The sequence below is a fragment of the Alosa pseudoharengus genome, unplaced genomic scaffold (assembly GCF_046254945.1).
Source record: "Alosa pseudoharengus isolate Yale_2024_CS ecotype anadromous, Long Island Sound unplaced genomic scaffold, YU_APseudo_1.1 YU_APseudo_1.1_scf_24, whole genome shotgun sequence".
Classification (NCBI taxonomy): Eukaryota; Metazoa; Chordata; class Actinopteri; order Clupeiformes; family Clupeidae; genus Alosa; species Alosa pseudoharengus.
The window spans coordinates 15,944,172-15,967,205 of NW_027468689.1; the positions used below are offsets into that span (position 1 = coordinate 15,944,172).

Sequence of the window (23,034 nt, forward strand, 5' to 3'; positions counted from 1 at the left end):
ATTATTTGGGGCCGAATATGTTATTTGTCATAAGCTTCCACTGACCACCCACCCCGAATAAGCTGGAAGCCTCAAATGACGGACAACGTGCTATAATTGCTAGCACATTGAATGACCACTGTGTATAATTGTAAAATTGTGGGAAAACATTTATTAGAAAAGTTACAGTGCCTTGGAGTAAGCTCATACATTTCTAAACCGTGAATGATTACCAATGACTTCGGTGAAAAATAGTCTCACACATTTTTTGGCAGTGCACATGGTGGGCTGAAGTTTTGGGTATGAATTAGACCTCAGAGAAACTGCGAAATGTGTGTAGTGTGTATGATATAGACATGATTAGCATTAGCATTGTACAGTACATTGGATTCTCACTGTGGGCTTTACAGTGGCAAAAAGATGTGACTGGAAATCCAGCCTCAGCATAAAACATAAAACAACAATATGCTTATAATTATCTTATCAATCAGTATGTTTTCCTAACTAGTAACAACATGTTTTAGATCTTTTATTTTGGTACACTTTCATAAACAGTAGTAGCAGTCATGACTGGAATGTGTTAGTTCACTAAGCCTGAACTGTTGTTAGTCTGCCATTCATTGAACTGTAATACATATTTTCAAACCCTTGTCTTCGAATAACGTCAAAAAGCTTAAGTAGTAAAAGGAATAAAGCTACCGGGTTGTAGGTAAAGTTGTATAGATTGTCCAAGTCTTTTTTCCTGATGTAGCCTAAATTGTGACTCCGAAAACAGCAAAACACTAACTTACGGTTATGGTTGCAGTATCTTCAGAAATAAATATTTAATCTAAATATTCCTGGAGGAGTAAAAAAGTGTAACTACAAAATACCAAGTATGTTAATATGAGAAACAACACTACAAAGATGAAAAAGCTGTTTTAAAAAATGTGAATTAAAATACATGTACAAAAATAAACAAGCATTCTTTTCCATGTACAACCCATTCCAATAGTGTCAGTCTCTCTTGCACTTTCAATGCTGTCTGCACCTTGAAACTATTGGCCCTAGTGCCAACCCTGTATCTTTGGTCAGAAGGCAGCTTAACATCGTCACAAATCACAAGCACACAAACACGACAACGCCAATCAAAACCTGTTCATCACCTCGTTGGTTAACCAGAAAGAGCCTTATGTAAACATATAAAGCAATCCATACTAAAAACGTTACACTAGCACAGGTGATACTTGTAAAGTTTGTAATGTTAAGCGTAATCGGGTACAAATAAATCAGATGCTTTATTGCTGTTGTCTTTCTACTTTCTCTACCAGAAGTTTGTATAAGTCTTGTTTCCTCATGGTCTTGAGCTTGGCTCAGTGACAGTTGTATTCCGACAGTGGTAGCTATGTATACAAATACAGTACATACAAAACAATATACTCAGTGCACTAACCAAATGTAACTGCGTATGAGTGGCCATTCCGGTCCTTAATTTTAACGGAGATAAAAAAAAAAAAAAGGAAATTGTAAGTATGTCCCCAAATTGGGGTATTGAAGCAGTGGTGTAGTCTAGTTTGCTGTAGTGAGTATACTGTGATATTGCTAAGTTAGCCTGTAGTGGGTTACAAGTGGGAGAGTGCTGCCTTATTGGACAAGAGTGTTTTTTTTTAATATCCAGCGTTCAAATGACTCACATTTATTTTTGCAAAAAATATCTAATGTCAAAATTTTAACACAAATGTATGTTGATACATACATATCCTTGGATATTTTGAAGTGCTTATACAAAAATCTTGAAGCTTTTTAAATGGGCATATCACAGAGACTACACCACTGCAGTGAAGTGAGTGGAGTGAAATGGAATGGAATGGATAACCACTGTCCTAAACAGAGGGGGAGCTCTCTTCCTGGCAGATGGCTCCAAAGTAGTGCTGTTTACAAGGCCCACAGAATAGCACAGTGTGATACAATGCTGTTTGGCCCCGAGTACACCAAGACAACCATTTTGTTTTGGAATGTGTGATTGTGAGCCCTGACCCCAGCCAAAACCACCCCCTGATGTTACAGACATCTGTCCAAACACATCAATTCAGGACAGGCCATTCGTACACAGTTACGGTCAGTCATCTTAAAGGGACACTTGACAAGAACACTTAAAAAAAGATCTTAATACACAAAACTTAGATTGTAATTGCTAAGGGACACCAATGGATTTTTAAATGTGCCAGGACGACTATGGCTAAATCCAGTCAACACCTAACAGGAGGTGAAGGCACTTTTTTACTCGAGGAAGCAGAACTAGCTCACTTAATAGATTTACACACACTAATGCCTGTTGCCACTGATGTTTCTATGCTCTAAATCACACAGTTAACGGGCGATGGCATCATTTTTAAAAAAGGCCAGTGTAGTGTGGGTCTGCATTAAGAACCACTAGGAACAGGTGTTTGGGGAAAGGAGGCGGTTGCCAAGTCGATTAGGCAATGGAGCTGTTCTCGATGCACAGCAGCACGTAGGAGTTGGTGCAGCTGCGCTGTGTCTGCTGCAGAAGGCGGCCATCTTGGAGCGAGGAGGACATCCCTGTGAGGGCGTGATTGGCCTCACGCCACGTCTCGCAGTAGCTGTCGGTGATGCGCTGGCCCCGTGTGCTCGAGCCGTGCCACAACATCTTCTCCGGCCTTCAAAAACACACAACCACCACTCCAATGTTATGTCATCACAGCAGTTTTAGTCAGAGGTGGAAAGTAACGAAATACATTTACTCACGTTACTGTAGAGTAGTTTTTCTGTGTATTTTGTATTTTAAGTAGTTTATAAAATCGGTATTTTAAATTTTACTTGATTACTTTTTGAGTGAAGTATTGTACTTCGCTACATCAAAAATCACATCCGTTACTTGAGTAAAAAAAAAAGTTAAGACTAACGAAAACAGAAAGGGAGAGAAAAAAAATCGCGCCCTAAACCACTAGCCTAGTGATAATGATCAGCATGTAGCCTACAACATGAATCAAGCTGACGCCATGCAGTCTTTCTGAAAGTGATGGAGATGGAGCTGGATCACGAGATGCATCAGATTAGCCTAACCTATGAAAGTGTATTTTCCGCTATTCCAATGGGTTGTCTCAGTTCGTTTTAGCACCAATGATTGCGGAGATATTCAAGCAAACACCAATGGATTTCGTGTTTTGATGTTTGTGCTCACCTTTCTTTGGAAAGAAGTTTATTAGCAGTTGTTTCCCCTCATTTTGATGTCTCTCTTTTTCCTGTTTTGGCCTTTGTTTTTAGTAACCTGACTTGGCTTTCTTGGAGAAAGACATTGCACAAGCAGCACAACAATTAGCGGTCCACTACTAGCGATGCTCAACTAAATAAACAAAAGATAGACTATCTTATGAATGATGCAGGCGGACTAAACCATTTAGCTCTTTAGCAAGGGAGAGTGAGAGTGACCTTAGACAGTTTTCACTATGTTTTGTATACAAAATCCAGTCAGTCAAACTTTACATTTCGTCTGACATTCATTTTTACATTTAATTTGGAAGTTAAAATATTCAGGTAAAATAAATATATGGTGGAAATAAGTATTGAACGCTTTTGTTCCCCCCAGTAATTAGCCTAAACTTCCAGTGAGTCTATTCGAAATTTTCACCACACATTATATTAACACACATATAAAAAATCCAAACATAAGAGTTTTGTGTATTAAAGTGGAATGACACTAGCCTAGAAATCTAGACGCGCCCCTAGCAACTCTCCGTTGACTTGTGAACTCTAGAAATCGAAACTAAATCTGGCATTGAAATCGTGTATAGAGTATCCTATCCTATTGCGTCCTATTGCGTGCAGAGGGAATTTGAAAGACAACTGATTATCCCGACCCTTGGACTGAGCACTGCGAACGGTGAGTGCCCAGACCCTACATTATAATGTGGGTCTGGCTCGCCAGGCTAGAATGACACAGGAAAAAAAGTATTGAACGTGCCTACTGAAATTTCTTCAATACTTTGTGGAAAAGCCTTTGTTTGTAAAGACAGCTTCAAGACATTTCCTGTATGACAAAACTTATTAGTCGCAGTATCAGGTGTGATTTTGGTCCATTGTTCTAAACAGATTCCAGGGGTCCCTCTTGTGAATCCTGATCTTTAGTTCCAGATTACTTCCAGAACTGTTTAATTGAATTTAATTGAATTGGCTGCCTTCAAGTCTTTCTGGAGCTTTCTCCGAGTGGTCCTTGGCTCTTGGAATTGACTATCCTTCTGACTCCCTGGTCAGAAATATTGCGAGGAGATCCTGTGCCCTGTGCCAGTTGATGATGCAGTGATGTTTCTTCCACTTGGAGATAATGGCTCCCATGCTGCTTACTGGAAGATTCTGAAGTTTTGAAATGCATCTGTAACCAGTTTCATTGATATGTTTTGCAGAGCTTTTTGGGAGTGCTTTTTGCTTTTATCCATCATGAAATGTTTCTTGTGTGACACCTTGGTAATGAAAAACCTTTTTATAGCCCATCAATATGTAAGCTACTAACCAAGCTTATATTAATTTGCGCAGATAGAAAGGATAACTACTCTCTAACTACTTACAGATTCCAGCTCGTTCCTTCCCTTTCCTTGCCTTAGTGCTTTTTCTTAGCGTGTTCAATACTTTTTCCCTGTGTTATTCCACTTCATTACACATGACTCTACTTATGGAGTTGTTTGGATTTTTTATGTGTGGATTACCTGAGTTATTACTAATGCCTGATGAAAATGTTGTGCCCCCTGTATTCCACCTTTCAAGGGCCCTCTCCTCCATTGCCCTATACTTTCCAAATATAAAAAAAACTCTCTGCAACTCAACATTGGCCTGCCTGCCTCAGCTGCCTGTGAGGGGCTTTTCAGTTGTGCTGGATTACTGTTCACTGCAAAGCGACCCAAGGATGAGTGCAACTAACTTTGAAAATCAACTACTGCTCAAACTTAAAGAACTTAAAGGAGGTGATTTTTCACATAGATCTCCATTTCTCAACATCCTTATCAGGCAAGTACCTCCACTCGGCAGCCATATTGCAACACTTTTTGGGCACTTATCGTGCATCTATTTCGGCAGAAATGTGTGTGCGTAAGGCTTCACGACACCAATCTTGCTCCAGCAGCGAGATCACAACAGATGATTGGCACGATGTCTTCACAGCACACCACATGATTGGCTCAATGTATTTTACAACACACCACATGATTGGCTCAATGTATTCACATGTCAACGTTTTGCCGCGGAACGGTTGTGATATGTGTAGACAACTGCCATATTGGCGTTACAAACTAACCCCATGCATTACTATGGAGGATTTTTTGAGTGCTGTATCTCCTCATTAGAAAGTCTCTGGTAAAACTGGTTGTTCTGGTACCCACCCGCAAAAAGTAACTAAGTAACTTTTACTTAAAGTAAATTTTAAATTAACTACTTTTTACTTTTACTTGAGTACATTTTCAGATCGGTATTTTAACTTGTACTTGAGTAATATTTCATCAAGGTATTGGTACTTTTACTTGAGTACAATATTTTCATACTTTTTCCACCTCTGGTTTTAGTACTATTGTTTGTTTCTTAATTTAATTGACAGTATGTTTTTGGTTGACATCTTGCTGTAAATGTGCCAGATGGAGTCAACTTTGCAGGTTTGGTGTAAGGTTTTGTGGTTTTGTGTTTAGCAAAAATAGCAAATATTCACACAAAAACATTTATAAGGTCAGAACAGAGGTGGATTTTTTGTTACAGCAGAAGAACAAGGAGCATAAGGACATCTTCATTCAAGGTCATGTTCACTTACCAAGCATCATGGGTGAGAACATCCCTGCCATCAAATGAGTAGATGGTCACGTTGTCCCTCATCTTGCCCTCCGATTCGCTGAAGATGGACTCCCAGCTGCTGAAAAGCTCTTCATCCTGAATTACACAAAAAATCACAATGAATAACAATGCTAACCTAGGTACACAAACAATTCATATGGTATTATTTATGTGCCATTATAATTAATAGTTCACATACAGTACACCAGCAGATTTACATTCAAGCTTTTTAATTTATTCTAAACCTATTTTTGGAGGCCATTTCTTATTTACTGTTGCCAGAGCTATGTTTCTATTTCATCCACTATAGGGGGCAAAATAAAGAGCATTTCTGTAGCCTAACTCAGCAATATCTCTAATATCTCAAAGGATGGTTACTCAGTTTTTTGGGGTGTAATGGTACACAAAAATCACGGTTCAGTGCAGGCTTGGAATTTCACCATTCTGGGGGCAAGGCCACTTGGCCTTCAGTTGGGCATATTTGGTGGGGGGCACAAAGGCCACATGTCAGGGCACCAAGGCCAAAGTTAACTATACAGTAGTAGGCTATAAAAATGATCAAAGTTGTATTTAGCCTATTCACTGCAGTAGACCTGCATCACTGTATGAAACATTACAAAAACATGAAACATGACATATTACATATAACTGTAAATCATCTGATCATCTAATAAAAACAGATATCTAGGCTATATATAAAATTTATTTTATATTTGGCCTGCTATTAAAATTCATGTATTGAACAATTTAAATTTAAGCACAGCTCAGCTTTAAAAAACTCAAATAGCCTAGATGCATGCTTAGCATTTTGTGATCATAAAGTCTACTTTCACAAACTCTTAGTCAGCTGTCATTTACTTTTCTTGCGAACCGTTCAATACAGCAATTATCGGCTAACATCGTTTAAAAGCTGAGAAAAAGCTCTTTCATGTGATACTTGTGATGTCTGTGTGATGAATAGGCTACTTCGCGAGTAGTTCAACTGAGAAGAATGGGTGAATTTGGACGCACTTTCTTTCTTGCGCTGTCACTTTCTCCACTGCGTAACAGACTAAATTAATTTGCGCTGTGAATGCTAAGATTATTTTGACAGGCCACAGGCTAAATAAAAATTGCTATTAGTAGGACACAAAGCAGAATATTAAAAGAAGGGGGCACCAAGGCCACCGTGGCCTGTAAACCTATGATTTTCAAAGGGGCTTCACGGCCAACGCAAGGGCCGCCGTGAAATTCCTACCCTGGTTCAGTGTGTACTTCAGTTTTGAAGTCATGGTTCAGTTAATTTCCGTTACAGTAAGCCTGTAGGTACTGCAAGCCTAAAATGCACTGTCAATATTGCTGATGCGCAACGGGAATACTGTAGTATTTTGGAGAGGTGTCAAAAAAAATTTTTTTTGTTGTTAATTGACTAAACTGACATATGGTACGCCATTCAATATGTTTGTGTGGGAACTCAAATTTGAAACATGGTCCAAAGGCAAAAAAAGCCTGCTGTTGATTGCTATCATAGACTGCATTCAGTACATTTGGTACACATCCTTTATTAAGCCTAACATCCTGTACCTGAATGGTTCAGTACAAATACACGTGCCTTTACACCCCTATTAGTTTCCTCTTACCTTCAGGTTGACGATGGGAATTCGCTCCCTGTCGGGCCTGCGCACGATACTGTACAGATCCTGCAGCCGTGACGACAGGAACGCCCGGAATGTTCCCTTCATGCCGATAGCCTGCGCCTGTGTGAAGCACTCGTGGTCGGCCCCTCGGATGCCCCTCATGTTACCCTCCTGGGGGTGGTTCAGGGCAATCAGGTGCAGCTGTGCAAGAAGATAACACAGACATGATCAGTGTTATCGAAACTCTGCATAGTGACTCTGTAGGATTTAGATGTCTTATTGTACAGCTTTATTGTGTGTTTGTAAAATGAGACCTTCTTTCTTTTTCTGGAACAAACAGTTCTTAGTACTTCTAATGTACTTGGTTTCCTGTGTACAGTAAAGTACAGTACAGTAGGCTGATTCATTAAATAATGACCTTTATTACAAATGAATTAATAATTGAGAACAATTACTCATTTTGTTTTAGCATAGCTGTTACTGAATTCAATCCGCCTGTCACTTGGTCTTTGACCAAGTACATTATCCAGTAAATCCATATTCAGCCCAGTCTTCAGTGAACTATTATTGAATTATTAGTAAAGATACAGATAGAACGATGAAAAAGTGAAGGATGTGAAGGATGTGCTTACAGCAAGTCCAGCCCTGTGCTCATGGGTGGGGGACTGGGGCTCACTGGGCCTTCGGTCTGGGCTGCTGGGATGTCGGCTATTGGGATAGCGACGATCTGGTTGGCGTCCGTCGAGATAGCGTCCATCTGGATAGCGTCCGTCCGGATAGCGTCCATCTGGATAGCGTTGGTCCGGATATCGTTGATTCGGATAGCGTCCATCAGGCTGTGACGAGGAGTACCTGGTATCTGTGGGTTGGTGCGGTTGGGTTCCGGATGATGTGCCTGTGTGCACCCCAGGGTAAGGGTATCCTGATTGATTAGGGTACCCTGGATAGAGAGGGTACCCATGTCGGGGAGGGTTCACAGGCTCAGGAAGAACAGGGTACTGGCCCTCAGAGTGTGAAGCTGCTCCCTCGGAGGATGAGGACGCCCCCGTCTCCTGTGCGTAATCAGGAGGATAGTGCACCACTGGGGGAGGGTTGACAGCTGCCACCTGGTTTTCCTGTGGATGGCCAGAGAAACTGATGAGTGCAAAATGAACTGTGCACTATTACTAAGGTAATGCATTGGTAATGCAATGATATAACGTTCCGTTGTAAGTAATTTGTCTAGTCTAGTAGTGTCTCACATGTACCAGTACTGTAATACCATAACTTACCTCTCTCGGGAAGGGGGTATATTCACCAAGCTGAAATGAGACAGTGACTGTTATTATTACATACAGATATTACAGATGAGCTCAGACATAAACATACATTACAGAAATTAACTCACAGAATGTAGGACAATCAGAAACTGCATCTAGCTATGTACCTGTACTTTTCGGCAACCGTCTCGCACTCGTATGTACAGGTCTGTGTTGTCTGAGATGTAGACCAAAGTCCCCTCAGGCTGTTGTCTTGAGGCAGAGGCCATGCTGTCATAAGTCCTCAAAATTATAACCTACAAAGAGCCCAAGAAGAGTGTAGATTTAGATTAAAGTGTCTCTGTGCATCTGTCTTTTGACACTGACACATCTCTAGAATGAAATGGCTGTATGTGGGAATGAGACTTTATGCTAGGTCCATGCTTCATGAGTAGGCACCCAATGAAACATCAAGAAACAGTCTAAGGCCACGCACATCCCAGGCCAAAATTGGAATGGTGCAGGATCCAGTACAAAAGTATCCAAGAAGAATAAGGCATGATCCGCACACCAGATACCTACCATTCACAGTTTTTTTTTAATTTTGTTTGTGACTTTTTGAGCCGTGTGGCTCTTCCTCAGACTTTCACAAAAACTGTGAATGGGAGCTATCAGGTGTGGATAGCTATGGTGTGTATAGCTATGGGAGCTATCTGGTTCATCTTCTTGAACCAATGATCATCGATGATTGTCTAGCTTGTGTCCTTCTCTGATCCATATTTCTGTTAAAGTTGGGGTCCATACTCACCCCCGCGCCTAACCCAGGGATGCCAGGTGGGCCAGGTGGGCCAGGAGGACCCGGGACAACTGCAGGTAAAGAAAACACATTGGTTTATTTTATGAAGTATTTTTAGCAATAGGTATCTTTGGAAAAGGAAAAGGAAAAAAATATGGAAATACAACTACTACAATATTTTCTGCTTAAGCCGTTCGGTTCTATGATTGGAAATTGCAGCCCCCTTTAGGGGGAAAACGTGCAAGTGCACACCGGAAACATTTGTCTCCATTATCTCATAGGGGTTCTGTGATTCTGGTGAGCACACGAAACCTGGTCTGTATGTGAAAGTTTCTGAAAGGATTGTTTTTGTCCCTTCAGAGGCTCTGTCAGAAATAGCTGACTAGCCGAAAGTTGTGGTGCTGCATGTATTAGAACTTGTGAGCTACTGTAACCAAGCAAGACGGCCTCACCTGGAGAGGTTCGATGGGCTCCAGGTAGACCGATCCCTGGGGGTCCAGGGGGGCCTGGAGGTCCTGGGATTCCTGGGCGACCGTATCCTGGATGGCCTGGAGGCCCCGCGGGGCCTGGTGAACCCCGTATGGAGTCTCCTTTAGGACCCTGAAAACAGCGTTTTTTGGAGAAGACTGTTCAACTTGTTACACCAAGTGTAACGGTGGTCAGCAGGTAGTGCTGTGGCAGAAGGCATGAGTTGCAGCCTCCTTGCTAGCATCCGAAGTGCTACAAATTGACAGGTTTCTGCCCAGGCCAATGTAGAGCTGAACCACACAATCAACACAACACCGGTAACAAAAGCATTTAAATGATTACATATTTAATTGCTAAACTTAAATAGATGCAATGTCAACTATATAATTCTTAATTTATTCGTAAAATGTTAAATAAAATTGTTCATGTTCTTACAGAGACTATTATAAAGTAAATATATGGATGTGGATTTAGGATCAGCTGCTGGATTATACATCTTTATGCTGAGACTTTTGTCCGTACCTGTGGTCCTGGGGGACCGGGAGGCCCAGCGATTCCACTGTACCGTGAGTCATAGTACCCTCCGCCACCTGCCTCTCCCTTCTCTCCTTTCATACCTGGCTCTCCCCTTTCACCTTTCAGCTGGGACTAAAACACACACACACACACACACACACTTGTTAGATAGAGTACTGTTGTCTGTGACTTGGTGAAACTTTCACCATATCCCTTTCATTGTTCTATAAAAAATAGAATAGTAGAATATTTTCACTTCAAACTTTTTACCAAATAAGCATTGTAGTCAAAGCCTTCTGTGCCACCTGCAGACAAAAGACAGCACCTGGTTAATACACTAGAATATTGAAAGACAGCACCTACCTACATAGCTGTATACTAATACCACATCTTCTGTCCTGTTTGTAATTGTTTAAACAGGAATGGACAATAGCCCTTACATAATAAGCCTACCATTCATTCAGTTTATTCAAAATGACTTATGTCATGTAAGTTACAGTAGCCCATGTTTTAACTACTCCCTGAACTAAACCTGCGACCTTAGTTGACCTCTCACAGCCTGCCTGCGGTTGTGGCCTGTGTGGGGAGACGAGTGGCCTTTACCTGAGAACCCTGGAATGCCCGGAACTCCTCGGTCTCCCTTCTCTCCTTTTTGGCCTGCAGAGAAGAGAAACAGATCATGTGTGATGATGGCCATACTAGACAAGGCTCTACCAGAGCCCGTCTATGGAGAGCCTGGCCACTCTGTATTATGTCCCATTGTACCGAATTTTGGTTGCAGTTCCACCAGAGCTCCACTGGGGGCGATCGCCATGAGCGCAAAATGAATGGGAGTCAATGGAGCAAGACGGCTAAATTTGTCTCTTTCACCTGATTGTCGTTGACAAATTTCAGATTTGATTGTAGTTTGTATAACTTCAACATGGGTTATAGGTCAAAAGTTGAATGAACGAGTACTTATGTCTTTTTGATTTCTTACAGGTTGGGTCGTTGTTGCCCATAACACGCTAGCATTGTGCTAATGAATGATGTCATCAACACGTTTGAAAGGCTTTTTTTTCAATTAAGTGACTTATATATAAAATAAATATAATACCCAACCAAGTGTATTTTCTTTGCCTCCTCTTTCGAATACAATATTCAAATTACTTGAAAAAAAAATTATATCCCGAGAAAAGTGGATTTTGAGGGGTACAGCTCCATAGACCTCCATGCATTCTGCACTTGTGGACAAGCGCCCTCATGTGGAACCACAAAAGGAACTGCAATCAGTTCAGAAACCGGAAGTTTTCCGAGAGTGGCAGTTCTCCCTTTATTAGACATTATCTTGCTCTACCAACCTAGGACACCCAATGGCTGCAATCTAAGACTCCTTTAAGGGCACTCTCAATGGCTGCAATCTCCGCAGGTTTCCATGTCAGCCATCCTTTTCTCACAAAATAATTCCAAAATGATTCCAAATAAGACCAATAATAAGAGCTTACCTGGTTGATACCCCCGGGATGTATCTTCACGCGACTATAAAAAAAATAGTTCCCATTAGATGACCAACCTACTGTATAAAAGAACCACTCCCCTAAGACAATAATGTTATAATGAAACCATGTTTTTTGATGCCGACTCACAGAGAATCTGTCCAAAGACAGAACAGGCCCCGGGGGGCCAGGGGGCCCTGGAGGTCCGGGAGGCCCTGGGAGACCCTGGAGAAGAGATGAGATGGGACATGATGTGACATGTGTGCTGAATAATAAATGTTTTATACTGTCTAAATACTGCAATGTGTATTGTCTATATATATTGGGTGGTGGTAGTGTAGTGGTTAAGTGGTTAACGTGCAGTATAGCCTGAAAGTTGTCGGTTCAATTCCCGGCTTCCACCGTTGTGGCCTTGAGCAACCCCAAGTTGCTCCAGGGACAATGTAATCCCTTGTAATATAGCTGACATATGTAAGTCACTTTGGTCAAGAAGTGTCTGCTAAATGTTATGTAATGTAATGTAATGTAATGTAATGTAATATTGTCTGTAATGCTAGAAAGACACCATCGGTGGTGTGTGTGCTACTGTAACTCGATTGGCTAAACTAATCTGATTCTGATTGGGATCATTTTGCCATGGCAAATCAGATATTTATAGTACAAATGAACACAATACTATGCTGGAGGTACTGTGTTAGCCAGGCCCTGGTGCTTCATTTCATTACATTCCTTAATTTGTTGATGATGTCTTGGCATTGCACAATCAATCAATAAATAAATAAATAAATAAAGTCCTTTGGAAGACAAGGCATGGGCATGGGCATGGGCAGGGCTGGTTGGTAATGGACGTGGGCATGACAGTATATGGTACAATACATGACGATGAACAATATCAACCTATAAACATTTGTATTGTATTGCATTTGTAATACAGGCATTCCTCACCGGAAAGCTATGTCCACCAAAACCACCTGATGAGTCTCCCTTCTCTCCTTTCAGCCCGTTCAGACCCGGACGCCCCTGAATCGAGCAACACACACACACAATAATTACCCTTACACGTCAGAAAATGAGTCATTCTGAGGAATGACATGAATTTGCCTGCTTAAGGCTATGAACTTTAATCCGCTTCCACAAGACAAATATCCAGACTGCTTAGCCTAAGGGACTCGTTTCTGCTGTGTGCTTACCGGTCTACCTGGAATCCCTATTTCCCCCTTCTGTCCGTGAAGGCCGGGTATACCCTAAAGATATGCGTGCATGCACACACACACACACACACACACACACACACACACACACACACAAACACACACACACAATAGGATGGAAATTAATAACTGAAATATCATATAATGTACAAAGGCATATGACAACTCAAAAGAAGTTAAAGCATTCATTCACTGATATTCATAGACACATGTTGATGAGAGCTAAGACATGACATTTAGATATCAGCCAATATACCTTTTTTCTACATGTGTTTATGTTTCTTGGCAGACACTTTTGTCCAAAGCAACTTACAACAATAACGGTAATCATTACATTATCATCAAAGAATAGTTGATGAATAGTTTAGAATAAAATTCAAATAGTCTATATTAAACATAACAACAACAAGTAACAACAGGTAACGTCACCGACAATCGGTTGTCCCGGGTTTGATTCCCACCTTTTCAAGTCTGTGTCGCTTTGAGTGAAAGTGTCTACTAAATATCACTCAACTTTAACTTTACTGATAAACTTCCAATGACAGTATTTCCCAACCATTTCCCACTCTAAATATCACTCACCGGAGGTCCAATTGGCCCCATTTGTCCAGACTCTCCCTAAAAGCATCAGCCATACATTAAATAAATCTATACATTAAACACGATTCACATGTTATACATACTTATTTACACATTGAATTAATCAAATGACCATAATTATGCACAAAGAACAAACTCACAACTATAAGGAAAAAAATAGACACAGTCAGAAGAGGATCTTAGAAGTTGTAACAGACTGGATGGAATCAGATAAAATTTGAATGCCTTTGTCTTAAGGTTTGATGATTACTTTGTTTCCCATGCAAATTAATCTACTGATTTACGACTTACGCCCAACATACACAGTCCTGTCCACTTACCGGCTGTCCGGTCAAACCCAGATACAGAGGAGTTCCATCTGCTGCCAGAATCACACCTGGTTCTCCTTTCTGGCCCTGTGTGGTTCAGTATCAACATCTGACTCAATATTTTAGACATATTGATAATAACTGACTCATGACACTCATTGATATCATTATACTTATCAAGCTAGTATGCTGTACTACTACAGTAGTATGCATGACTGTGGAGGCTGAAGTACAACTGTGACCAGGCCCCCAGTGACCACCACTTGTAAATATAATTTAACAATTACTCCACATTCAGCGTGATCAGCAAGATACCGAAGATCTTCATTAAAATCTCTACTTCTTCCATACCCCTCAGTATGAATAATGCAAGTCTGGAAAATAGTCTCAAATGACTGGAACCAATCTCATGGTTGATAACATCAGTGGTACTGTATGTGTCTTACCTTAGTAGGGACACCTGGCTGCCCTGGGTGCCCTCTGTCTCCTTTTGGTCCCATTGGACCCTGACATAGAATGGGAGATACAAATAGGTATTTAATTCTTAAACATATCTCATTCAGTTCATTTTCACCTTCATTATGTAGAACGATGACATCTATTCCAGAATAGCTATTGTAATTTCCTATTGGAATTTAGAATCTGGGGGTAAAAAAAAAAACTTACAGGGAAACCTGCCCGACCAGGAATACCAGGCTGACCCTAGAAAACGATGACAAAAAGTAAATATACAGCCATTGATGGAGTGATTCAATAACTATGTTCTTTTCTTTTGCAATATCACATAATCCTTGATCCATCCATCTGTCTGTACATCTCTCCATCCATCCATCCTCCATCCATCCATCCATCCAACCATATATTCTTACCGGTGGTCCAGAGACTCCAACAGCTCCCTCATGCTGAGAAGTAATTGCAGAAATATCAGACCAAAACTGCAAACAGCTGATACTACTTGTGTGTACACATGAAGCGATAGACCTTTTAGTAAACAGTGAGTGTGTGCACTCACATTTGTGTGTATACATCCATGTGTTTGTGTGCGTGTACATAAACTCACGTCTCCAATATTCTGGATGAGAATCTCCCCTGGTGGTCCTGGAGGCCCAGGAGGCCCTGGTGGACCCCCGTCCCTGCCTGAGTCCCCCTATAGGTCACACACGCACGCACGCATGCACACACACACACACACACACACACACACACACACACACCCATGCACACACACATACAATATAGTCAGACACAGAACAAGTCTGTGGATTGCTACACAAGCTACACATCGCTACACATCATTACCTTCACCAAGGAAGCTAATAAAAAAAGTGTGATTAGAGGTGAGCAAGTATGAATTTATGATTAAGAACTAGACGACTCGGATTCAGATTCAGAATTAACAACTGGAAGGATTTAGACAAATGCATCACTATCATATAAAATAACCCTATCTCTAATTTCAGAACCTCAGGTCAACAATTCAGCACTCACCTTTTCACCCCTGAACCCTCGTTCTCCTTTATCCCCCTGAAATGTTACAGGAGCAACATATTAGGATAAATTCAGCCATTAACATCCTACGTTTAACCCAGCTTTCACAAAGAAATTCCTAAAAAGCACTCCCCATCAAAATAGTTAATGGCAGTTAACAAAACAGTCAGCAACAATTGGTTAGCTTTTTCAAGTCATCTTGTTTTTGTACCTTCAAATTCATTTTGATGATATATGGTCACGTGACGGACAGCTAAACGTACTTGACATTCCTATAAGTCACTAAAAGGAGCATTTTAAAATTAACCCCCCAGAGTGTAGCCCTGTTGCAGCAACTCGAGCTAGGTAGCGCCAATTTATTTTCCATTTTTTTTTCATACCGACAGTACTCAGTCACCTTGAAAAACGGAGATCTATGTGAAAAATTGCCGGAGTTCTCCTTTAAGCTATGCACAATGTAGCGGGATCACCCTGTATTTTTCTTCACTCACCGGTTTTCCAGGGAAGCCGTCCATCCCTGGAAAGCCATCCCGTCCCCGCTCACCCTCACTGCCTTTTTGGCCTGGAATTCCTGGGAATCCAGCTTTCCCCTAAGATCAGAGGAGGAATACAGATTCACAGGTACACTGTTACAATGTCATTTGAGACTTGAAATGACATGATTTTTTATTTTTTAGGGGGGACTCTTACCGGTAGTCCTGGAATACCTTGAGGGCCCTGTGAGAGAATAATATATTTGATATGTAATATATAAAGGGCAAAATGAACAAAGCTATTTTTAGGATAAATGAAGACTTTGTCTATCTACACTCTGTCATGTCAGTTACAGTTATGTATATTTGCACTCCTCTGCATTGACCATGTCTAGTTAGACCCTCACCTTTGGTCCTGGAGGACCAGGAGGTCCAGCTGGTCCTGGAACGAGGGTCACTTCAGTTCCATTAAGCTCCTGCAAAGACAGAAAACCACATGACTCATGGATCTTATATGGTCTAATGGCTACAAAAGAAATCGTATGAAATTCTGTGTGAAATTCTTCCTTGGTACCAGTGAAGAAAAGAAAATCCCAGAGAATTATGGGTAATGTAGTATTTATCCATAGACTTCCAATGATGAAGGATGAAGGAACTTACAATGGTGACTTGCCCAGGAGGTCCAGGGGGCCCTGGGGGGCCAGAAGGTCCAGATGGTCCCATGGGACCTGGGGGTCCAGGCAATCCACTCTCACCTGGTTCACCCTTAGATAGAAGGAAGTAGACAGAAAATAATTAGATCAGGGAAACTATCAAGCTATTCAAATGTGGTCATATCTGCAGTGCTTCAGTGAGGTCAATTCAAGTGAAACGTAAGTGTCTGAATGAAAACCCAGTGAAAAACTGCTAACTGGCTTCTATGACGTCATGTCTGTCTGTGTCTTTACCAGAGGCCATATACAGTGGTATTTGCAAAAGCATGCACGAGGGAGCTTCATTCACTTGTGGGGAAATTCATATGTGGGAGTGTAAACACCTCAGTGTGAACACCAGTGACACAACATTACTAGACTGCATCAAATTCCATAGTCAGTGTCCTAATTCACAGGACCATTCTTGCTAATTCTGTATATATATATATAATCAAACCTGTTAGGCTGTTCTAAGAAAACTGTTGTGTTCCTGAGAGTTCCATCTCCCATGGTGTTTGCCCAGATCTGACCTTGATTCACACCAGAGTCAGTAGCTGAGTAATTCATGTCACGTGGAATGGTAACTGTATAGTCATGCATTTTTCAGTCTTTAGTAATTAAGCATTTCAACCTGGGTAATTTATGTCATGTGGGATCATAAATGTACATATTCATATTAATTTTAATTAGAGTGCTTCCAGTAATTAGTATTCAGGCATTTGTTTAGTGCTTGTCATTAGTACATGCCGTGGTCCACACAATAACTTGTGAATTCAGGCATATGTTTAATTACGATTCTGCATTAATTGTGAGCAACGGCAGAGTGCAGGTCTCAAACAGACATGCCGGTCCCTGTATACCTCTGTATCAGCTGAGGAGGAGAGGAAAGGCAGCCAGTTGGAAAAAAGAGAAGTGACAGAAAAACTGTCCGGCTAAAAGGGAAAAGTGAAGACAACATTCCGATGGGTGCTTTTTTCCCCCTGAAAAGAACTGCTAGAATTCATCATCATCATCATCATTCCGACCACATGAGGAACAGTCGTCATGGTAATACATTAACTTCTGTTCTGACGACGCTCCACTTAATGAAGTGATAGCTCTCAGAAAGTCGCCATTAGTGAATAGAGAGGTATATCTGTTAACAACTGCCCAGGAGTACTGTGACCAAATATTGACTTTGAGCCGATACAAACAGCTCCAGGTTAATTAATTATCTTGGCCAATATTTTCTGACAGATGCAAAGTAGGTCAGATGTAATGCATTGTATATATCATGGTGTTTTTAAGGACATGATGTGTCACAGAATTATATAATAGTGTACACATAAATACAATGTTGAACACATTGAGAAACCATTCTCTTCATTGGGTATACAGTAAATACCATATACGTATATTGCCTAGATACTCACAGTCTCCCCTGCAGGTCCAGCAAGTCCCACAGTACCACAATCTCCCTACCAGAAAGAGCAGAAACAAGATGATGACCAGCACAGCATTTTCAGTTCAAACTTTAAAGCTACATTTTGTAATTTCATGGGTTAATTCTTGGGGAAAATTCTCCCATCTAGCGGTGAGATGGTATATTGCAATAGACTCCAGCCTTGTTAAGAATCGACCCAAAAAATTACACAATGTAGCTTTAAACAGAAAGGAGACAAAACTGGATGCATACACTCATGCTTGGGCTTGCAGCAAAGGTGAATTGGAACAGACACTCAAAAGAACAAATGACACTAAGGCAGGGATCACATTAGCCAGCAGCAAGCGGCAGGTTTCCTATTGTTCTGTATAGTTATATAGGCAGCGGATATAGGCAGCGGATCGGTGGCAACGCCACCGTAATGCTAGCGTTGAACAAGCTGAGCGTTGAACTTGGTTCAACTTTCAAAGCACAACGCGAGCGTATTCAATTGACAAACCGTTTGTGTTGTTGGAACGAGATAAAACGTATTATGGTCTGAGCGTTGCGTTACGTTTGCCACTGCCGCTTGCCGCTGGCTGATGTGATCCCCGCCTAAGGGATGTCATTACTCATGCTTCAACTCTTACAAAAGTGACCAGGCAGACATAATTAGGCCTTACTGACAGTATGTGAAAAAAATATTGCAATGTGTGAATTCAACTCACCTTCTCTCCTCTTGGCCCTGGTGGCCCGGGAAGTCCTGGTTTCCCTGGAGACCCAGCAGATCCCTGACAAAATCACACACAGACACTTTCAGGTGAAAACAGGCCAAGAAATTTAAGTTAATGTCTACAGAGGTTATAACATTGGGTTATGGTTAAGATGAGCACTTGGCCTGGTTAGAATAACTTTATCCTCACAAAGAGGAGCCCTTTCCAGGTTGTCAGTCAGCACTAAAAAAGGTTCTTATCACTTTATAGATTTATAGGTTTTTGACTGCCCCCCTTTTTAAAGAGTGTTTGAAAACACAAACAGACAAACAGATCATTCAAAAACATTCTGATCAATAGAGGCATTACGGGTCGTCCGGGCCTTCCATTAGGTCCAGTAGGTCCATTGGATCCAATGGATCCACTGGAATCTCCTTCAGAACCTGGTGGTCCAGGTGGCCCTGGTGGTCCAGGAGGACCTGGGGGTCCCGGACGAACCTGTTTCAGAAATACAACACGTCATGCGATCATAATTCCTCAAGGTCTAATGACCAAGTATAATAAGCCATTGAAACAATATCTACAAATATTTTTGCAAATTTACAAGGTATTCTTTGCTTGAAAACAGTGTAACCAGCCATACTGTAAGAAATTACTGTATGCTGTACTGTATGTGCAACATGATAAACAGACATCTGCATGACAGGATTAAGACAAAAGGGAACCATAATGAACATACAGGGATTTTTCCTCCAGAGCCTTCCACATCCACGAATGCCTAAAAAAAACAAAAAAACAAACAAAAACAAACATAAAACAAACAAACAGACGAAAAACAAAGTCACCAATAAAATACTGCTCCTGATGTTACTCATGTACACGGTTTCTTTGTGGTTGTTTAAGCTGCATATTTTTTTTTAGATCATACTGGAATAAATCAAGCTGTGACTTCTGAGTGACTGAGACGTGTCATGTGCTCCTCCTCACTCCTGCTCCACTAGTACAGGCCTTAGCAGGTCATACTTACAAGCCTGTAATAAGTACATACACCTGAATTCAATAAGGAGAACAGCTACAACTTAGAAATGTAAAGGGTTAGTTTGTAATATGGCAGTTGTCTACGCATAATTCCAAAATAACTGCCCAAAGGCATTACTAAGATGGTCTCTGAGTGGTGAGACTTGCCTATAAGGACTTTGATAGTACTCACTGTCTCAACGATCCCTGGGGGGCCTGGGGGTCCTGGAAGTCCTCTTGGGCCTGGCAGGCCCTCCCCAACCTCCCCCTGTAAAGCAGAGACCAGACATGAGCATCAATGCACAATCAATGGTAGGAATGTAGGAAAAGTATAAAGGTTCTATTACAGACTTCGAACTTCTATATCCATGTTTATCATCACCATCATGTTTAACATGGTTATCTTTCTATTCTTTCTATATCTTTATAAACTCACTGTTATTCTATGACTAGAATATAAACAATATACTCAAACATTGTTGTCTATACATTGACTTGTACATGTAGTCAACATCAACACCAGTCTTCCTTTGAATCAGGACCTAATCATTAGCCCCATTTACAAGGAGTTTTTTTTGTTTGTAAATCAGATTAAACTGTTCATTAAACAAATTCAAATTGTGTGTCATCTGTCTACATGGAGTAACCTACGTTCTATTCCGACGAGGTGGTAAGAACGCTCTAGAATGATTGATCGGAATAGCCTTTGCTATTTTGCTCCTGCTGGATAACAAATACATGGCTGTTCAATCGAAATAAAAACGGAACACCCACCCCTTTCGTTCTGTCTCATTTTTATTCCGATTCTAATATAAAAGTGTCCATGTAAATAGGGCGAGTGATCCAGGCCCGGCTCACCTTCAGGCCTTTCATTCCAGTGTTGCCAGGGGTGCCTGGGAAACCACGTGGTCCAACAGGACCCTGACAAGGACAAGAGAAGTGTCATCATTAGCTACTACCTGTGAGACTCATCACTCAAAACATCCAGAAATGTTGCAGAAATATGCTGCAAAAGTCTTAGCTCTTCATATCACAGAGACACTTGTTCCTCACCTCTTCACCCTGGTCACCTTTTTCACCCTAGAAAACACATAAATAGACATATATTAATATGCATCTATCAAAAACAGGCATGTGTGAAATAATCACATCGGCCTTATTGGTACAAGCCATACTACTGACTGATAACAGTAATACCAATATAAATGTATTTAAATTATGTAGCAACAATGATAGCAATGTTCTAGCTAAGAGTAATTTCAAATTCAATTAAATTCAATATTATATATATATTGTTATTTATACTGGAGTGCAGTATTACCATCAACACAGGTCTCATTAAACTTCACAGTTAAAAATAAATAATCATAATCAAACAGCACACAAATTAATTGAAGATGAAAAGCAGAAAGTAGTGATACTAAAAAATTAAGCAATTGTAAAAACTGTCATAAAAGTTAAGCAATTAACAGTAAAACAATAGGCTAAAACAAAAATAAAAAATGAAAGTACTCACTGGCTGCCCATCACGACCTGCTGGTCCAGGTTGTCCTGCCGGGCCTCTAGGCCCTGGCGCCCCCTGACGGCCCTCCACCTTCTGGATCTTCTTCCCGTCCCCAGTGTCAATGATCTCTGTGACTGGACCCTGAGGCCCAGGGGGGCCTGGAGGGCCCGGAGGTCCAGTGTCTCCCTTCATGCCAGGCATGCCGACCCCGTGACTTCCCTGGAGTGGAGTGGAAGGATTGGTAAAAGGATTTCAGTGGGAAGTCTTAGGGGTCAACAAATGTGTAGTTAAATGAAATAGATACATTAAAATAAAATGTAGGATTGTTTTTTATTCTATTGTGCATACTTGCTATGTATGTGTCATACCTTTAACCCTTTCTCTCCCTTTGCCCCCTGTGAAAAAATGAACTAGGAGGTTATATCAAATTATTTGTGCTCAAACATGTTTAATTTCTGGACTGGACAGTCATGTCCTATATCTTCTACTATACTGATCACCTTCTGTTGGACTGTATCGAAATCAAACTAAAGAGCTAGCCTATTAAGTTTGATACACATCCAAAATAAATTTTTGACCAGTTACTTTTACCTGTAAAGCTTTACTTTATTATCTTAGCTACTACGAAAACTGGCTGCCCTGAAATAGTTTAACTGAAGTGATTTTTGTATTGCACATAAAATAAACCGTTAAAGAGGACTACCTTTTCTCCAGGGGTGAAGGCGCCACCAGAGCCTTCGGTGTCAAACCCAGAGTCTCCTTTCAGGCCTGGAGTAAAGAGAACACAATCAGCACTAAGCTGCCTGCATTTTCCCTTGCTACAGTGCCATGGTTTATAAAGTATCAATCAATCACAGATGCTGCAGAAAAAGCTTTGGACAAAGAGGGCGAGCACGTGGCCTGTTTACGGTTCTGATCAACCCCAGCTGGGTCACCTGGGCGAGGTGGTCTAATGTTAAAAGACCCGAAACCTCTGTTGACCCCAGGAACATCACTCATGATGCATCCCAGTGCATTCATAGAGATGTATCTTGCAAGTTACTGGTTGCGGTTTCTTCCTCCTGGGCATTATAATGCACAAGTATAAGAGAATGGAGGTTAACTCTTTGCCAGTTAGTGACAGGAACAGTAGAATTTATTTTGTGTGAGAGAGACAGGACAGTGGTCACCGGGCAAATACGAGCAACACAGGAAAATGGGGCAAAGCACGGTTTTGGAAAATCCTGGAGGATGTCTGAAGGCAACTGTAAGCTCTATAGTGTATTGTTGTGGCGACTTTGAGACCAGACACCCTTAAAGAATGTGATGCTTTAGAAAGGAGGAAGGAAAGAGTTACCAGAAGTCAAAGGAGAATTCCGGCGATTATTCACATGGATTCTCGAGGTCACCGAGTACTGTCAGTACGAAACCCCCCCGAAAACAAATGGTTCTATTTAGCTCAAGTTGCTGCAGCCAACAGCTAGAGCTACCAGGCAGCTACAGTGCTACACTCTGGGGTTATGCTCATGAGCCCCCATGTTCATGCCCCCAGAATGTGGCACTATTGGCTGCAGCAACTCGAGCAAGGTCTGGCAAGCACACACAAGATCATAGGAGATAAGTGTTAAGAGGTTTGTGTATGAAAAGTCAGCTTTAGCAAATTCAGCCACAGAACTTCTGTAGATTTTGATTTTTCGAGGACAATCACTGAAAAGAGCTGTGAAGGAGTTGTGTGATGCTCCTGAAAAGGC

At 41.2% G+C, this 23,034-nt stretch overlaps 1 protein-coding gene across 1 annotated transcript in view; it reads right to left on the reverse strand.

Moving 5' to 3' along the window:
• Positions 1-134: 134 nt before the first annotated feature.
• Positions 135-23,034, reverse strand: part of col18a1b (collagen type XVIII alpha 1 chain b) — a 37,786-nt gene continuing 14,886 nt past the window's right edge. Inside the window, exons 6-42 of the mRNA XM_076303261.1 lie at positions 22,008-22,072; positions 21,673-21,699; positions 21,317-21,523; positions 20,854-20,880; positions 20,659-20,721; positions 19,994-20,068; positions 19,523-19,561; positions 19,153-19,281; positions 18,799-18,861; positions 18,081-18,125; positions 17,529-17,600; positions 16,637-16,741; positions 16,384-16,452; positions 16,194-16,220; positions 15,995-16,093; positions 15,504-15,539; positions 15,076-15,162; positions 14,885-14,917; positions 14,682-14,717; positions 14,462-14,521; positions 14,028-14,102; positions 13,690-13,725; positions 13,087-13,140; positions 12,842-12,916; positions 12,047-12,121; positions 11,906-11,939; positions 11,025-11,078; positions 10,692-10,726; positions 10,428-10,553; positions 9,890-10,037; positions 9,450-9,508; positions 8,830-8,958; positions 8,675-8,704; positions 8,036-8,518; positions 7,407-7,604; positions 5,768-5,883; positions 135-2,636 (exon numbers count right to left, since the gene is read on the reverse strand). Of these exons, the coding sequence (XP_076159376.1) occupies positions 2,435-2,636; positions 5,768-5,883; positions 7,407-7,604; positions 8,036-8,518; positions 8,675-8,704; positions 8,830-8,958; positions 9,450-9,508; positions 9,890-10,037; positions 10,428-10,553; positions 10,692-10,726; positions 11,025-11,078; positions 11,906-11,939; positions 12,047-12,121; positions 12,842-12,916; positions 13,087-13,140; positions 13,690-13,725; positions 14,028-14,102; positions 14,462-14,521; positions 14,682-14,717; positions 14,885-14,917; positions 15,076-15,162; positions 15,504-15,539; positions 15,995-16,093; positions 16,194-16,220; positions 16,384-16,452; positions 16,637-16,741; positions 17,529-17,600; positions 18,081-18,125; positions 18,799-18,861; positions 19,153-19,281; positions 19,523-19,561; positions 19,994-20,068; positions 20,659-20,721; positions 20,854-20,880; positions 21,317-21,523; positions 21,673-21,699; positions 22,008-22,072 (3,293 nt within the window). The 3' untranslated portion in view covers positions 135-2,434. The remainder of the gene's footprint in view (positions 2,637-5,767; positions 5,884-7,406; positions 7,605-8,035; positions 8,519-8,674; positions 8,705-8,829; positions 8,959-9,449; positions 9,509-9,889; positions 10,038-10,427; positions 10,554-10,691; positions 10,727-11,024; positions 11,079-11,905; positions 11,940-12,046; positions 12,122-12,841; positions 12,917-13,086; positions 13,141-13,689; positions 13,726-14,027; positions 14,103-14,461; positions 14,522-14,681; positions 14,718-14,884; positions 14,918-15,075; positions 15,163-15,503; positions 15,540-15,994; positions 16,094-16,193; positions 16,221-16,383; positions 16,453-16,636; positions 16,742-17,528; positions 17,601-18,080; positions 18,126-18,798; positions 18,862-19,152; positions 19,282-19,522; positions 19,562-19,993; positions 20,069-20,658; positions 20,722-20,853; positions 20,881-21,316; positions 21,524-21,672; positions 21,700-22,007; positions 22,073-23,034) is intronic.